Raw genomic sequence first — 19,059 nt, 5'->3', positions numbered from 1 at the left:
AAAATTTAAAACTCAAAACCTTGCAAAAAATGATTGGTGGAAAACTACTGTTGCATGTTGTTGGAAAATAAAAAAGATTAAGTCAAAGAACAAATCATAGAAACAAGAAATAATTTTATTAAAGAGAATGACAACAATGGGGCAACATACCAAAATTTATGGAATGCCCCCAAAACAGTTCTTAGGGGAAATTTTATTCTAAATTCTTACATAAATAAAATAGAAAAAGAGCAGAAGAACGAATTGAGTATACAGGTAAAAAAACTAGAAAAAGAACAAATTAAAAATCCTAAATATCAAAGGTAAGATTAATAAAATTGAAAGTAAGAAAACTATTGAACTAATAAAACCAGGAGCTGATTATGAAAAGACCAATAAAATAGATAATCCATTGGTTAATTTGATTTTAAAAAAAGCAAGACCACCAAATTACCAGTATCAAAAATGAAAAGTAAATTCACCACCATTGAAGGAGAAACTAAAGCAGTCATTAGGAAATATCTTCCACAATTATCTGACAGTCTGAGTAAAATTGATGAATATTTGTGAAAAATATAAATTGCCTAGATTAATAGAAGAGGAAATAAAATACCTAAATAACACCATTTTAGAAAAGGAAAGTAAAACAAGCATCAGTGAACTCCCTAAGGAAAAATCTCCAGGAGCAGATAGGTTCACAGATGAAGTCTACCAAACATTTAAAGAAAAATTAATTCTAATACTTTATTAAACGATTTGGAAAAATAAGTAAATTCCTTTTATTACACAAATATTGTACCTAATCCTAAACCAGAAAGAGCCAAAACAAAGAAAACTATGGATCAATTTTAAATTGATACAAAAAATTTAAGTTGGTTCATTATGAGAAAAACCATCAGAATAATTGACCATATCAATAACATACCAATAGAAATCATGATTATTTCAATTGGTGCTGAAAAAAGTTTTTGACAAATTACAGCTCTCGTTCCTAATAAAAATCCTAGAGAGCAAAGGAATCTCTCTTTAAAATGATAAGTAATATCCAAAAATCATCAGCATGCAATATCCCTAGGGTGATAAACCAGACATCATCCCATTAAGATTGGGGACAAAGCAAGGATGCCCCTAATCGCCACTGTTATTAAGTATTGGACTATAAGAGAAGAATTAAAAATTGAAGGAATTTGAATAGGCATTGAGGAAACAAAACTATTACTCTTTGAAGATGGTGTGATGGTATGTACTTAGAGAAAAAACTAGTTGATATAATTTAACAATTTTAGCAGAATTGCAGAATTTTAATATTTTTGTCTATTACCAACTAAGCCCATCAGCAAGATTAAGAAAGAGAAACTCCATTTAAAAATAACTGTAGACAGTATAAAATACTTGGGAGTCCATCTGCCAAGATAAACCCAGGATCTATATGACTGCAATTATAAATAATTTTTCACAAATAAAATCAGATCTAAACATATTAAGAACTCAAAAATTTGACAAAAAAAGAAAAGTGGGGAATTCTATTAGAAACCAGGAAGCCTGGAAGGATTTGCATGAACTGATGCTGAGTGAGATGAGCAGAACCAGAAGAATATTGTACACCCTAACAGCAACACGAGGGTGATGGTCAATTTTACTGGACTTGCTTATTCCATCAGCGCAACTATCGGGCACAATTTGGAGGTGTCTGTGACTGAGAATACCATCTGTATCCAGAGAAAGAATTGTGGATTTTGAACAAAGACCAAAAACTATTACCTTTAATTTTAAAATTATTTAATTTTAAAATTATGTTATTATATAATTGTGTTATCTCTTATACTATATGTTTTTTCCTTAAAGGTATGATTTCTCTCTTATCACATTCAACTGAGATCAATGTTTACTATGGATACAATGTAAAGATGAACAGACTGCCTTCTGTGGGGGGGTGGGGAGAGGGAAGCAAGAATAGGGAAGAAAATTGTAAAATTCAAAATAAATAAAATCTTTATAAAAAATGTGGGGAAACTGGAAAACTGTAGCAGAAGCTAGGTATAGACCAACATCTTAAATTGTATGCCAAGATAAAGTCAAAAGACTTACAGGGTAATGCTGTAACTAAATCAGGAGAAAAGGAATAGTTTACCTGTCAATTCTTTGGAGAAGGGAAGAGTGTTATGAAATGCAAAATAATTTTGATTATATTAAATTGAAAGTTTTTTGCAGAAATAAAACCAGTGCAATCAAAATTAACAGGAAAAGGGACAGCTAGGTGATTTAGTGGATAGAGTACCAGCCCTGGAGTCAGGAGGACCTGAGTTCAAATGCAGCCTCAGACCTTTAATAGTTACTAGCTGTATGACCTTAGGCAAGTCACTCAACACCATTGCCTTGCAAAACAAAACAAGGTTAACAGGAAAGCAGAAAGCTGGGAAACAATCTTTACAGGTGCCTCATTTCTCAAATATATAGAGAGAGTCAAATTTTTAAGGAGATTAATGGTCAAAGGATATGAGCAGGCAATTTTCAGACAAAGTAATCAAAGTTATCTTTAGTCATAAGAATAAATGTTCTAAATCATTATTGATTAGAGAAATGTAAATTAAAACAATTCTGAGGTACCACCTCAAACCTATCTATCTAATAATGGCAGAAAAGAAAATGATAGTTGTTAGAGGGGAATGTGGGGAAAATTGAAACATTAATACACTGTTAGTGGAATTGTGAACTTTGAATTCTGAAGAGCAATTTGGAACTATGGCCAAAGAGCAACCAGACTGTATATATCCTTGGGTATACAACAATACCACTTACTAGGTCTTTGTCCCAAAGAGATTATAAAGAAGGGGAAAGAACCTAAATTCCCAAAAATATTTTAACAGTTCTTTTTGTATAGCCAAAAATTTGTAAATCTGGGGGAAACCCATCAGTTGAGCAATGACTAAACAAACTTTGCCATATAAATATACTATTGTGCAGGTGCAATTGAGAAATTCCCCAAAAGGCTTATGAGTTGATGCAAAGTGAAATTGTACACAATAGCAACAATATTGTGTGATGATCAACTATGAATGACTTAGGTTTTCTCAGCAATACAGTGGACCTAGACAGCTCTATAGGATTCATGATGAAAAATATTATACACATTTAGAGAAGAAACTGATGAACTCTGAATGTACATCAAAACAAACTATTTTTACTTTCTTAATTTTTTTTTCTTTTGGTCTGTTTTTTCTTTCACAATATGACTCTTTTGAGAATATATTTTCTGCTGATGGCACACATATAACCTATGTCAAATTGTTTACCATTTTAGGTAGAAGGGAGGGGAAGGAGAAGAATTTGGAACTCCAACTTTAAGAGTGTTAAAAATAGTCTATATTTATTTGGAAAAAATAAAATTTTTTTTTTTAAAAAAGAGTAGTAAATTATTATAAATGAGTACTTCATAACATCAGTGCTAATACTGTGGACAGTATGTGAAAGGTGCCTGGCCCAGCTGAGTCTTTACAAAAGGACAGACTGCATAAGGTGCTTTACTTTTGCCAAATAGCTGAGCTCTATTCATGTTTAATGTTTTCTTCTGTGATGTGATAGTTTCTGGTTACTTCTAATCATTTGATAAGTAGAGCACTTAATGTGAGTCAGTGACTTAATAAATTATCTCGTGTACTTGACTGTAACAAACCCAGATTAGAAACATGGTGACTGTAACAATATAAGGGGAGTCAAATTCCAAAATGCCAACAGACATTTAGTTCAAGGGTCAAATTTAATCATGTGATAAGTGATTCATTTGGAGGCAGCAACACTTGGCATTTCCCCTACTGAAGAGAGTTCTGAGTTCATCGTTGTGCTCAACCATGAACAAAGTGTTTTTATTACCAAACATAGCAGTTGGCAGACTTAATTATGGACTACTTTTGGTAAGACAAAGTTAAAAATAAATGGAAAATCCATAAGTGCCAGATCATTTAACTCATCAATAAAGCCCATCCAAATTATTTGCTTCAGCCTTAGTGAGTGATGAGCATTCTTTCCTACTTAGTGTAAATCATTATCCTACAAAACTGTCCATCTGAATTCATAGTTCATTTCATCAAAAATGTGACAAATCTTGTAATGCCATAGTAGTGACAGGTTTCAGTGCTATTTCTGGGACTAAGAATATTAATGTTTTGTCCTTCATTCTTTTTTTTTGGTTTTTGTAAAACAGTGGCATTAAGTGACTTGCCCAAGGTCACAGAGCTGGGTAATTGAGTGTTTGAGGCCAGATTTGAACTCAGGTTCTCCCAACTCTAGGGCCCATGCTCTATCTACTGTGACACTGAGCTGCCCCTTGTCCTTCATTCTTGAAGAGGACCATGATATCAGGGAGGTGATGCTGTGACAAACACATGAATTTGAATGAGAGGGGCTCTGCTAAGTCACCAGCTTCACTTTCTCCTTCAGAGCCACCTGGGTGCAGTGACAAGATATGAATCAGGACGACTGGAGATGGTCCTGGATGGAGGCAATCTGGGTTAAATGACTTACCCAAAGTGACTTGTCACATAGATTATAAGTGGCAAGTGTCTGAGGCCAGATTCAATCTCCTGTCCTCCTGATTCCAAGAGCAATGCTCTGTGTACTGCTGCCCTCTGGGACTAGAACTGTGGCCTTGTATCAGAGACCAGTGCAATTTATTTTATGCCCTTCAGTTTCCCTTCAACAGGTATTCTCCAGTCTCTTGGTTCTAGGTCACCTCTTTTTTCTTTTTAGACTTTACATTTTCAACAGATTTAAATTTAACGTTTATTACATGTTTGCACTATGCTTGATATGGTAGTGCAGATAGATAAGTAAAGAAATTAAGTTAAATAGGGGAGATAAGTCACATACACAATTTAGTATCACAGATGATGATATATCCTAAGTTCATATGAAATACAGACTAATATTTGCAGGCATTCTTTAGTGTGAAAAATTATTTCCATTTGGGGGAATTGGAAAAGACTTTAATATAGAAAGTATCTTTTAGCTGGGCGCTGGAAAGACCTAACTTTAAAGGGCCAAGGTCTCCCACTTATTCAGGTCTATTTCTGGTTGTCTGGCCAATATACCCAGATGATTATGGAGAAGAAAGTGAGACTGGTAGCTTTATACACCATCCCCTCACTTAAATCTAGCTTGCTTGCATATCTTGGCATCACCTCCCTGATAGCATGTTCATCTTTGAGAACGAAGGACAAACATCAACCATCATCATAAATCACAGATTTAGAGTTAGAAGCAAGCTTAGAACATTTTACAGATAAGAGAATAACTCATTCCTTTTGACTCCAGAGATCTCACTCCTAGGCATATTCCACAAGGAAGTTATTGATAAACACCAATATATTTATGGCCATACTTTTATAGCAGTCAAGGACTGGAAAGAAAGAAGGTGCACATTGATTGGGAAAGAAGTAAGCAAGTAGTGGTACATGAATATAATAGGATATTACTGGTTGTAATAAACAGTGAATTTGATGCATACAGAGAAGCATTGAAGAGTTATGAACTGATGCAAAGTAAAGCAAAGCAGAACCAGGTTGGATTGTTGTAAAGGAGGGCCAACCATGACATCAGAAAGGTGATGTCACGATTTGCATGTGAATTGGATTCAGTGGGGTAGAGCTGTGCAGAATCACCAACCTCACTCTCTCCTCAGGAACCATCTGGGTCCAGTGGCAGTTAGAGATCAAGATGACTGGTGATGATCCTGAATTCAGAGGGAGACCTTGGTGTTTTTAAGCTAAATTCTCTCTGAGGTCTCAAATTGTCTGAGGCAACTGACTTGCAGATTAAACAATAACAACAGCCACAGATAGTATTAATATAATACTTTAAAGATTGTGAAGTGTGTTTTACAAATATTATCTCATTTTATTCTCACAGAAAAGAAAGAGACCAGACACATGACCATTCTTTTATTGGAATTCTGACATTGTTATAAAAATGGGCATGGAAAAAAAATTTTTTTAATGGACATGGAAAGAACATTAATAACAAAACAATTGAAATAAAATACTGGTGATTATAATCAACTAATTTTACCCCAAAGGAAAGATATGAGGAGGCACTTTTCTTTGTCTATGTGTGGAAAACTCCAAATGTATTGCTTAGTTTTGTGGAATTGATTTTTGGGTTTTTTTTTTGCCTCTTTTTATTCTTTGTTTTAAGGGATGATTCTCTGGGACAAGGAAGAGATATATTTGGAAATGTTTGTTTTTGCTGTTCTTTCAGCCATTTCCAACTCTTGGTGACTTTATTTGAGGTTGTCTTGGCAAAGTGGTTGGTTTGGTTAACTATTGGAGTGGTTTGCTCTATTTCCTTCTTGACCTCATTTTTCAGATGAGGAAACTAAGGCAGAGTTAAATGATATGCCTAGGGTCACCCAGCTAGTGTCTGAGACCAGGCTTGAACTCTGAAAGATGAGTCTTGGCTCCAGACTTTGTATTATCCACTGTGTAACCTTGTTGCCCCATTAGGAAATGTGAGTGACATAAAAACAAAATTTTTAAGGGCAAAAGAAAACTGCCTGTTTATATCTCTTGATCACTTATCTTTTGAGAAATAGTTTGTGCTCTTGATAGGTTTGTATCAATTCCTATAAAATTTGGGTTTTAAACCTTTGTCAGATATTTGCTACAAAATTTTTCTTCTAATTTTACCTGAATTGATTTGATTTGTAGAAAAACTTTTCAGTTTTATATAATTAAAACAGTTCATTTTTATTATCACCCTGTTTCTTTTGTATTTAACAGTTCTTCTCTTAGGCATAGTTTCTTTCATTCTAGTTTTGTTTTGTTTTTTTAATGGTATGACTTTTTACATTTGGTTACTACAGCAAAAATTTGGGATATTATCTCTAATCTCCTCAGTTTGAATGAATGATCAGAGACACTTCAGAAGGCAAGTAGAGGGGGAGGTGTCAAATTCCAGATTATTTGGTAGTCATAGTAGTCAGATAGTTGTTGAATCTAATGACTCTGTCTTGGGGAGGGTTAAGCTAAGACCATTTATAGAATGTAAGATGATGAATCAGTTCTTTTTAATGAGGCATTCTTATCTTTTATTTTTAAGGTGATCGACCTGTAAGAGTTTATGCTGATGGCATATTTGACTTATTTCACTCTGGTCATGCCCGGGCTCTGATGCAAGCAAAGAACCTATTCCCCAACACATACCTTATTGTGGGAGGTAAGGAAAGATTTTGTTTTTTGATTTTTGTTCAGAAAGAGATGACAAATATTAAGTACCTCTTCCTCTCTTTTTAATACTGAAACACACAGAAGCAACCAAAATCAAAGAATAAAACTTCTTTGCTTACTGAATAGAGATTCCATAAATTGCTTTATTCACTGTTAATTTCAGTTTCTTGAGTCGCTGGAGCGTCATTGTATTTTGTCCAGTTGACCCAGGTTTCCATTTTTTATATTGGACCACTTGGGGTACTTCCAAGCAAAATGGTTTGTCCATTCAACTGTAAATGTAGGTACTAATCAACTGAACTAGGAACATTCAGCTAATTTGTGCTAGAGCAAAGAACTAAACTAAATTTATTCCTTCCTAAGCCTTTTTTGTATCCATTCTGGGAAAGTTCTTAACATATAAGGTCCATAGAATTCTTGTGGAGGGATGTGCATCTATGGTTGATAAAATGCATATCCAACCCTTTGATTCTTGGGCTTGCTATATATTGAAAACCGTTCAGCATGAAGAGATTGGTTCAAAATCTAGGTGGAAAAGAATACAAACTGGAGGATGGGCAAGTAGAAGTGATTTTGTTTTGATAACTTACTGGTGCCCATGGACTCAGTTTGCAGCGATGAGCTGACACACAATTTCAAGGGCTTCACGGTGATGAATGAAAGTGAACGCTACGATGCAGTTCAGCACTGCCGCTATGTGGATGAGGTGGTGAGGAATGCCCCCTGGACACTAACACCTGAATTCCTGGCAGAGCATCGGGTAAGAGACAGGATATATGTGATCATTCTTCAGTCCCCATCCCCTTCCACTCTCAAGAATGTGGCACCTAGGCTTATCCTTCCCCCTCCTATGGAATAGGATATAGAATATTTACAGGTACTCACTGGAATCCCAGACCTTTCCTCAAGATCTGATGTCCAGGAACCAAAGAAAGACATAGAGAACTTTATGTTGATTTGACTTATTTTGGATTTGGTTTATTGTTAATTTGGGAGTAAAAGTCTGAAGAGGAACAGAAGATGGTATGGTTTTCTCTTTAGGAATTGAGCACTGTAATTCTTTGTCCTATCTTAATTTCTGTGTGAAATGAAAAATGCCATCATTGCTGGAAAAAAGTGGGAGTAAAAAGTGAGGAGGCTTAGGTCAGGATGAAAGATCTTGAGCATGATAAATTAAGGAACATGGTCTCATCCAGATATTACCTTGGGCCTCTTAGTGCCTCTTAGTGCCCTAGAGCTCTTTAATACTTTTAAAATTGAAGATTAAGGGCAGGCCTTCATAGAGAGATTTTCCTTCCTGGAGGGTATCCTACACTGATGAAAGTCATATATTTAATTAAGATAGAATGTTATAGGAATCTACTAGATGGAGAAATGAAGAGTAGTTATGGCTGAGATATTGTGAAACAAGAATTAGGAAGGTTTAGGGATGGGGGGTTTTATTGGAGGCCCTTGGGAATGGATAAAAATCATGTGCTTCATTTTAAAGGAGTAAAGAAAAAGTAGTTTGTGGGATGATCTTTAGGGGTTTAGTTTAAGTAGATCTTAGGCAAAATTAGGAAGTTGATCTTCAGTGATCTCTCATTTCTCCCACGAATCCTTGCTTTACTTTTTTCTTGCATTGGTAACTTAGGCTGGTTCTAATTCTTGCTCTCAGCTGTCAACTAATTATTACTTAACTGATAATTAAGATTCCTACCTTTCTCTTTCTCCCCTTTGGTTACCCATCCTTCCTTCTTAGGGCACTGAGACTCAGGGAACATTTCCTTGGATTTTTCATGATGATTCTACTTAACTGGATTGTAAGCAACTTCTTTAAAGTCCAGAGGGAGCTGGCCAATGACCCGTGGCAGTCACTAGATCCATACCTTTCCCCCATTCCTCTTTAAAAGGGAGTAAATAAAGATGAATTTGCTCTAGAATACCTAAAAGATTGCTGTTCCACATCAATACATATTGCAAAAAAAAAAAAGTTATCCAATTATCCAGTAAGATTAATTCTGAAATCAAAAGGCTTTTTCTGAATTTGGTTTTTGGAGCTAAGTTATAATTCTTTTAAATTAGCAATAAAAGAATTTTTAACTACTCTTTCATCTTATTTCATTGAATAATGAAAAGAGAACCAATCAATTAGAGATGAACAATTTATGGGTTTGGGAATAGAAGAGTTTTCGTATCTTTCATAGGACCAATGTGGTACTTATGGAGTTTTCTAGAAGACACACAGACCATACTCCATTCCTTAGGCAAAGGCATGGTGGTAGTTTTAAAGTCAGATTTCCACAGTGTGTCCAATTGTTGAAGCCAATAAATCTCACTTTTGCCACCATTCCCTGATGAGGTTGTTGGACTGTTGATTGTGTAGTTTGTGAATGAATTAGAAATTTTGTGAATATAACAAAGGTTGGATCCCAACCTCTGATTAGTGTCCTTCCCTAGGAAGATTTACTGGCTCTTTTCAGATGGTAGTTTTTCTGGGTTTTTTAAATATTTTCCTATTTTCAGATTGATTTTGTAGCCCATGATGACATCCCATATTCTTCTGCTGGGAGTGATGATGTTTACAAACACATCAAAGAAGCAGGTGAGTCAGTGGTGGATTCTCAAATTGTGGGGCATCATTAGTAACTGGAGAAAATGTACTATACCACTTTGCAGAGAAAGCTAGTTCCAAGATTGTGACTTATCTCTCTTCACACACAAGGCTTGAAGTAGAACTGAGAGCCTGATTCCCAGGCCTGTCTTTTGGCATGGTGGTTCTCAACATTCTCTGCCCTTGCCTTCCTTTTATCACCTGGTTTAATTTCAGGAAAACTTGTTTGCATATATTGAGTTGCCTGTGTCTCAGATCCCAAAATTTTCCTAATCCCAGTGTCCTGTGTTCTCTTCAATTTCAACTCACAGTTCCCATTCCATAATATATTGCCTTCCCCTTCTATGGAATCATTTTTTATGTCTGAAGAATCCCTTTGGTACAGAGAAGCCTGGGATTCCCAGACTTTACAGTGACAATGCTGTGACTGTACTGATCAGCAAGTGAGTCCATCATCCTGGGCTAAACAAAGTCCTATCATCTGTGTGTGTATGTGTGTGTTTTGTGTTATGTTGTGTGTGTGTATGTGTCATGGTGTTAGGCATGTTCGCACCAACACAGAGGACAGAGGGTATATCCACATCAGACATCATCACCCGCATCGTTCGGGACTATGACGTATATGCAAGGAGGAATCTGCAGCGGGGATACACTGCCAAGGAACTCAATGTCAGCTTCATCAATGTGAGTCATAGCCCCTTGGCTCCTCTAGGGCCTCATAGATTGTGTACCAGCCCAGGCCAGCTGAACAGGGCTTGGTTTTCATGTTACACTAGGTTAGCATCAATTTAAAGCTGTTAAATTTATTTGCATTTAGTGACATTGCACTAAACTCAGTACACTGAGAATTATATAGATTTGGTCTCTACCCTCCCTAATATATACGAATATATAGAGAATTGGTTTAAGGTCCATAAATCAGTTTATGTGTAAAGAGTTAAAATATTGCTATAATTCATGTAAAGGAAAAATGATTTTATATTTAGAATTTATAATCATTGAATAAATTTGATATTTGAACATTTTTTTACCTTTAAAATTTATTTCTTCATAGACAATTCTCTTTGGAGTTTATAATGTAAGAATGACAGTGGTACTAGAAACTCAATTATTAGATCATATTTATATATTATAGTTTATGGTCACAAAGAGATTTCTTATACATTATGAGTCACTTCTGTTGATTTTTCAGAACTACGCAAGGAGGTAGTAGATGCTGTTAATATATTTATTTTACAGATAAAGAAGTTGAAACTGAAAGTTCAGTGATTTGCTCAAGGTCATTTGGCTAGGCAATGGTAGGATCAGCATTGGATTTAAGGCCTTTGCTTTTAAATCCCAATACCCTTTACACTAGATTGGTAGTTCTTGAATTTTTTGGTCTTGGGGACCCCCATTTTATGTTAAAAAGTATTGAAGAGGGGAGGCTAGGTGGCACAGTGGCTAAAGCACCGGCCCTGGAGTCAGGAGTACCTGGGTTCAAATCTGGTCTCAGAAACTTAATAATTGCCTAGCTGTGTGGCATTGGGCAAGCTACAAGTATTGAAGACCCCAAAAAGTATTCGCATGGGTTATTTCTATTATTTATCATATTAGACATTAAAACTGGTAACTTTTAAAAATGTTTACTAATTCAATTAAAAATAATAAATCCATTACATCATAATATAAATAGCAAATTTTTATGAAAAATACCATATTTTTCAAAGCAGGAAAATTTAATGATAAGAATGGCTTTGTCCAGTTTTGCACATTTCTTTAATACCTGACTTAATAGAAGACCAACTAAGTTCTCTTCTATCTGCCTCTGAATTCAATCTATTGCCATATGTTGTTTTGATTGACATATGAAAACTGTCCTTAGGTATATAATTTGGAAAGGGGAGGCATTTTAATAGGAAAATAATATATTGGTATTATTATGGAGCTAGTTTTTACCTTGGGGATCCCCTGAGAAGGCCTCTGATATCCTCAAGGACTTTGGACTACTACTGTACCAGACTATGCTGACTTTTTATCCAGTTTAAGATACCTGAATCTTCAAATCTTAAATTATTCAGGCAATAGACACTGGTAATCCATGGAAGCCTTATAAGTTTTCTGTGAACCAAAGAGTATTTAATTCTGACATTTTACTTAAGAACAAATTGAATCATAGAATGAGAAAAGATCTAAGCTAGTTTTGGAGGCAAACTTTGAATTGGAGGCCCTTGGGGATAGATAAAATCTGCCTCCATTTCCCAGATCAAATTTTTAAACTGTGTAATTAGCATTTTCTTGTCATTTTCTTTTTCTTTTTTTTTTCCAAATACATACAAAGAATAGTTTTCAACAGTCATTTTTTTGGTAAGGTTTTTGAGTTTTATACATTTTTCTCCCTGACAGAAAGCAATTTAATATAGGCTATACATGTTTAATCATGCTAAATATAGATTCATATTAGTCATGTTGTGAAAGAAGAACATTGAAACAGGAAAAAAAAAACCCAGCCATAATACCCAGGACAACTTTTAAAAATTGAAGATAGTAAGCTTTGGTCTGCCTATAAATTCCAGTTCCCTCCTTGGATATAGATGGTATTTTCCATTGCAAGTCTTTTAGAATTGTCTGTGACTGTTGTATTGCTGAAATGAATAAGTCCATCATAGTTGATCATCACCCAATGTTACTGTTAGTGTGGATAATGTTCTTCTGATTCTATTCACTTCACTAAGCATTAGTTAATGCAACCCTTTCCAGGCTATTCTGAAGTCCCATCCCTCATGATTTCTGATAGAACAGTAGTGTTCCATCATATTCATATACCACATTGTGTTTAGCCATTCCCCAGTTGATGGGTAGGTATCCCCTCAATTTCCAATTCTTTGCCACAGTGAAAAGAGCTGCTATAAATATTTTTTGTACATTAAGTGTCTGCCTCTCTCTGGATGAATAAGTTGTTTATGAATTCCAGACATGTATGAAGAAATTGGTATAAGATGATCATTAAGACTAAAATGCATATTTATCTACTAAAATAAACAAATTGGGATAGGATATGAATGAAGATGATTTTCTTAATACAGGAAATTATAAACAAGGTATGTTAGAAACATACTTTTCCATTTATAGCCCAGTCTAGAGTGAGTATTTTCAAGAGTTATTTCTTTCTCCAGGAGAAGAAATATCACTTACAGGAACGTGTAGACAAAGTAAAGAAGAAGGTTAAAGATGTAGAAGAGAAGTCAAAGGAGTTTGTGCAGAAGGTGGAGGAGAAAAGCATTGACCTCATTCAGAAGTGGGAGGAGAAGTCCCGAGAATTCATTGGAAACTTCCTGGAGATGTTTGGCCCAGAAGGAGCACTGGTATGATCCTTCCTCACCAGTTAGAGAGTATATCCTTTTAAACGTTTGGATAGTTTTCCTGCTGCTTGAAAAAAATTATTAAATAGTTGAGCAACAATAAAAAAGAACATCAAAAGATTAGTCTTTTTTAGGGATAAATGTTTGATAACTGATACAGTTGTATATGTTCTTGATAATTTCTTCAGTCTTAGATATCCACATCCTCAAAAGATGTACTGTCTTAACTCCATTTCGTTTGCTTCAGTGTTATAATTAAGGTCAAAAGAAGAATGTTAATACTTAAATTCAGGGGGTGGCTAGGTGGTGCAGTGGATAGAGTACCAGCCCTGCAGTCAGGAGTACATGAATTCAAATCCAGCCTCAGATACTTAATACTTACTTTTTTGGGCACGCCACTTTAACCCCATTGCCTTGCCAAAAAAAAGCCAAAAAAAAATAGTTAAATTCTCACTTTTAGGAAATACATCTATATAAGCCTGAATATTAAAGAATTTGCCTTGAAAGAAAAAGTGTCCTTTCCAAATCATGTGACAGTGGCATATATGTTCATTCAACAATAAAGATTTAGGCTAAATTCCAAAAAGATTTCTCAAGGAGTTGTTGGAAAGGGAAATTTAAAGATCTTCTGCTCCCACCAAGAGACTTTCAGAAACTTTTAAGACTATGATAGATAGTTTTCAGTCTAAGTGGACTGATCTGTAATACTGTCTAGAGGTAGAATTTTTGTAGAGATGACTTTCAGGGGGGGGGTCTCTTCTACTTATAGGATTCTTACTATAATATAGAACCTTTTTAAAATTTATGCCTAGGAAATGCCCAGAGCCATTGCCAAGCTTATGATTATGAATTCTAAAGTGGCTGAAAGTCATCCTGCAATATAAGGTGATTACTTAGAAGCCCAGGATGATTCACTGAGGCACTAGGTACTTACTAAAGAACACTATGATCTAAAAGCAAGTCACATGGCTTTCTTGGGCCTCAGTTTCTTCACCTCTTAAATGAGAGAGTTGGAGTATTTGCTCTTCTAGTTGTTTTTTTTTTTTGGTAAGGCAATGGGGTTAAGTTACTTGCTCAAGTTCACACAGCTAAGTAAGTTTTAACTGTCTGAGGCAGGATTTGAATTCAGATCCTCCTGATTCCAGGGTGGGTACTCTATCCACTGGGCCACCTAGCTGCCCCTCCTAGTTATTTTCTAGCTCAAAATCTACCAATCTGTGTTAATAGTGGTCTGGCACTAACCTTTTGTTATCTTTATCCCCAGAAGCATATGCTGAAGGAAGGAAAGGGCCGGATGCTTCAAGCCATCAGTCCCAAGCAGAGCCCAAGCAGCAGCCCCACTCGTGACCGTTCCCCTTCTCCCTCCTTTCGATGGCCCTTCTCTGGCAAGACTTCTCCATCCTCCTCCCCAGCGAATCTCTCGGTACACAAGGCTGTCCAGTATGACATAAGTGAAGATGATGATGAAGAGGACTAATTTGCCATCATACCTCCCTTCTTCCTTCCTTTGTCCTGTCACCTCCAGCTGTCTTTTGAATTTCAAATTGTCAATTCCAACACTAAACTCAAGGACAGTTGTAGGCAAGGGAAGGAGAACCTGGGATGGAGAGCAAAAATAGCCTGTTCTCCAAAAAGGCATCACCTTGAGAAACAGGAGGGACTGCCTTAGAAGCCTCTCTTCCATTTCCCTGCACCAGCCTCCACGAGGACATTGCTTTACTGTTTGCATTCAGATAATCTTGAAGGGAAAATAATAGTTTTTATTAATTAAAAAAAATAGCCTTTTAAATGTAATAAGTGGAGCCCCAACCAGGAGAGGAAAAAGAGATAGTATTGTTTCCAGAGGCCTTTCTCCCTCCCCCCCCCCCCCATTGACTATAATTTTATTTTTGCTCTGAAACAGACTGACTTGCCAAGTCCTCATACCTGATGTGAGCCATGCCGGATGTGTCTTAGGGAAAATGTGAACTTCCTTATAATTTGATTTCCATTTTTTCTTTTATTTTTTTGAAGGCAAAGCTGACCTTGAAGTCACAGATATCCTAAGCTTATTGTTGGCAAATATGCTGAGGTGTTGTGTTGTAGGGAGTCTCAGAGGAGGAGGGTCTCTGGGTCTGTCTCTTTTCACTCCTTGAGGTGGGTCCGCTGGAAATAAACTACCTTGTGATCCTTGAGGACAAGAGGTAAGGGAGAAGTCATCAAGCAGTTTCAGAAAGTCATCTCTCATTTACCGAGCTGCCTAGGAGCCCATGATGGACTTTCACCTCTTTCCATCTCTGTGGCCTGCTTTTTTAGAGCTCAGAGCACACTGATATTTGTATAAGTGTGCGCACACATGTACCCATGCATATGGAAATTCAGCATATAAACTGAATTCCAGTGGGGAAAGTCTTGGACCCACCATTCCCAGATGTAGGATTTTTCCTTTTTCTGTGTGTTCTGTTAATCTGTGTTCCCACACCCATGTTTAATGAGTGTAGAAGAACCTTGGAGACTGGGAGCAAAGAGTTGAGGGCCTACCTCCCTTTCTCTAACAGTGAACCACATCTTTCCTCTTTTCTTCACTTTTATCAGGCCTCCTGCTCTCTCCCTCCCCTCTGAGAGACAGAGCAAGTTGGGGCTCTTTGCCTCTCTCCAGCAGAGCAGAGCCTCTGTTCTCTTCCCAGAAGTGAGTCCTGAGTTAGGTGCGGATCTCCATCTCTCCCTGCCACCCCCACCCCCCTCATTCACGGGGCTCAGCCCTCAGGAATGCAGATGCTTTAGGCTGTGCTGCTGCTGCGCATGTGCCTCTCTCAGCTTCACCATCCTGCCTCCTCAACCAGATGACCGGCAGAGCAGCCACTGTCCCCAGGCTCCTCTAGTGGGCCGGAGGGGAAGGCTGCTTGTGTTTGGCTCTGCTCGGTTGCTCATCAGTGCCCCTTGTGGGGGTGGAGTTTTAGTGTTTTCAGCTATGAAAACCGCAAATTGCTTTCTGTGTTTGTCCATGTGTTGGGGCTGTTTGCCTCCCACATGAACACTTTCTAATAAAACCTGTTTTTGTGCCTGCTAGATGACAAGCAATTGTCATAGGATTTACACTGTATCTACCCAGCAAGGCAGCTTGAATTCTTCAGATTCAAGCTGCCTGGAGAGGCTGCTGACATATCAAAGTGAAGGAAATGAATAGAAGGAGACTTCCCCTGGATTCCCCAGTGGCTTATGGAAACTGTGTTTCTGATGAAGCCCCATTTTTATTCTGGAGTCTTTGGTTCTAATGAGCTTTGGTTTGGGATCCTCTGAAGCATTTAAAATCAATTTCTTCCCTTGCTAGGCTGCTTCACAGCTTCATTTGATCAAGTATTAATTTAACTTCTTTGCTTCAGCCAGGCAGGCTTCCCTTAATAGTGATATTGTTTCTGTCTAGAACATTCTTCCTGGTACAGATTTTTCATTTTCTGAGGCTGTGTATTTGAAGGCTGGTGGTGGGGGAAGTGTTACTGCTGAAATCTGACCCCAAGATCTTTTGTGCTACATCCTCTGGAATGTCCTAAGCATCTTGAGTTTACAATTTCTTCTCTTTACAAAAAGAGATCCTCAGAATATCGTTTTTCCTCCTTTTAGCTGTTTGCCAGAAGTATGTTGACTTTGGAATTTTAGCTGATAAGACTCCTGTGCCAATAATTGATAGAATGCTTTGTTTGAATATGCTCCTTCCTTAGCAAGTAATCTCTTCGTAAATTTTCTACAGGAAAGCCTGAGTTTATGTTCAGCATTATTTTTTGACTTGTCTCAAATAGACATTGTCTAAACACAAATAGTGTTTGAATCCTTTTGTGGTCAGAGATGTTTGTCTGGATACCTGGAAAAGGGGGGAAATCTAGAAGATCAAGGGCTAGTTTCCCTGTCAGATCTATGGAAAGGGAAGCAGTTTATGACTAAGGAAGAGATGGAGAACATCACTTAAAAACAAACTAGATGAAAAAGGGGAAACTTAAGAAAGGAAAACAGTTGCTACTGGAATGATACCTCTTTAATGGTTAATCTAATTTAATGATAATAGAGGGGAGAGTACCATGATTATTCCTTTGTTCTATGAAGGTGTTGGGCTGTTTTTCAGTGTCTGAAAGCAGTTGATCCAAATAGGATGGATAAGATAGATGTGGCATCAACTTAATAGAGGGATCAGAGTTAAGTAATCTGCAGGTTAAAAGGAGATGTTGTGGACAGCCCTAAAGTTGCCACGAGACTGACATTAAAGATAGGCTATTTTAATAGTGACCTCATTGTGTACTGGGCAGATATCAGTTACCAGAGCAGTGAGGAAATGATGGGAATTTACATGAGAAAACAGGAGATTGTTTTTTCTTCTTCCTGAGAAGACAAAAATCAGACCATGATCAAATGCTTAAGTGAAAACATGAGCCAGAGAATTCTTTAAATTATGGAGAGGGGGAAAAAATCCAACAAAATATTATACACATAACTAATAAAGGGAAGAGATAACTTCTTTCTCTGCCACAAGAACACCTTAGGCTGTACCATAATTAACATTTTTCTTTCCTTTTGGGGGGGCCAAGTAGCAATGATGGGGGCTCATCTCCATAATACTTTTTTACACAGTATTTTGTTCTTCCATCTTTGGATTACATTGATCTGAGTTTGATAAAAAAAAGGGGTTTGATGCTCTTAGGACCTCACTTTGAATCTCATAATCTCTTCAAATCAACTACATTTGCCTTTTTCTCCATGCCTTTTCTCAAAAGCCATAGCTCTCAAGAATTTTCTCTGTATCATAGGGAGCCTGACCAATGCAGATGGGGAAAAAAAGAAAAAAGATTGATGTTTTGTAAGTAATTGTATTTTTTTTAAACTCATCAAATATAAGTATTTCTATGAATCTATATTTTTCAGAGTCATACCACAATGATTTGTATTTTTTTCTTCTCTTGGAGAACAGGTTGTCATGGGATATAGAATGGTCCCTCCTAGCTATTGTTTCTCCAGATTAATAAATGCAATATGGTCTTGGGGTTATGATATTAAAATACTAATTTCCTTTTAAAAAACCACAGCATTTTTTTTTTCTGCCAAAGTCTTATGTAGGTTTATACTTGGCAGGGACAGGAAGGTAAAAAGTGAAAGCATCTGTTTTACAATAGGTTTTAAGTTGAAATGACTCAGGTTTAAATTTGTTCAGATTAAATTGGGCCTTCCTGACTCCATAAACAAAGATTTGTCATTTTAGATTGTCTTGGGGTTGAGGCTCCTGGGGGAAAGGAATTGTCTTGGAAAGAAACACAGGTCTTGGCATCATCAGTGATGCCATAGAGTCCTAAGGAAAGTTTTCCTCCATTGGTGTTTAGTCTTATCAGTTTCTGTCTTGTGTATTGCTAATCTGTTCAAAGTTGTTTTGGCTTTTGTCATTTAGCCAAATAAATGCAAAGTGATTTTAACCAATGTTTTCATCTCATGTGTTATTGACTTTGTGTGGAGAAATATTTGTTTGGAGGGGGAGTTGGTACCTGTCTGCCCATTTTCTTTTCCCTAGTAGAACTCTCTGTTCCTAATTTGTATTATCATATTATACAAGCTGGATAACTGTATTATCTCAGGGATAAGCCTGGTATTTTTGCTGCACAGAAATGAAATCCAGTCCTAGTGTCTAAATAATGGTTTTGTAATGCTATACAAATGGGATATTTTCTATTTTCATTTTGTTCTTAACCCCACCATCTGATTTCTTTAAGTCTTTGGGTGAATTGTGTTAATTATGTGCAGTTTCAAAGTATCTGTTGCCTCTTGGCAAAGACTGGTAAGTTTGCCTTTCATTTTCTTCGGACTGTGTCCCATATTGTTTACAGTGACATTTTATGTACAAATGAACTTTTGAGTATTCTGATTTTAGGTTGGACTGAGACCTCTGTATACAACATCCCCCATCCCCTAA

General features: G+C 36.6%; 1 protein-coding gene across 7 annotated transcripts in view; it reads left to right on the top strand.

The window, feature by feature from the left end:
- The window catches only part of LOC141507266 (choline-phosphate cytidylyltransferase A), a 73,483-nt gene extending 58,155 nt beyond the window's left edge, over positions 1–15,328 (top strand). For all 7 annotated transcript variants that reach the window (XM_074214772.1, XM_074214769.1, XM_074214765.1 and 4 more), the window contains 6 exons: positions 7,072–7,188; positions 7,808–7,959; positions 9,705–9,783; positions 10,334–10,476; positions 12,948–13,136; positions 14,398–15,328. In XM_074214772.1, coding sequence (XP_074070873.1) covers positions 7,072–7,188; positions 7,808–7,959; positions 9,705–9,783; positions 10,334–10,476; positions 12,948–13,136; positions 14,398–14,610 — 893 coding nt within the window. In that variant the 3' untranslated portion in view covers positions 14,611–15,328. The remainder of the gene's footprint in view (positions 1–7,071; positions 7,189–7,807; positions 7,960–9,704; positions 9,784–10,333; positions 10,477–12,947; positions 13,137–14,397) is intronic.
- The last annotated feature ends 3,731 nt before the right edge of the window (positions 15,329–19,059 follow it).

The sequence above is a fragment of the Macrotis lagotis genome, chromosome 1 (genome assembly GCF_037893015.1).
Source record: "Macrotis lagotis isolate mMagLag1 chromosome 1, bilby.v1.9.chrom.fasta, whole genome shotgun sequence".
NCBI classification, from domain to species: Eukaryota; Metazoa; Chordata; class Mammalia; order Peramelemorphia; family Peramelidae; genus Macrotis; species Macrotis lagotis.
Note: the sequence above shows the minus strand (reverse complement) of the source record. Positions and strands in the feature narration are given on the sequence as shown.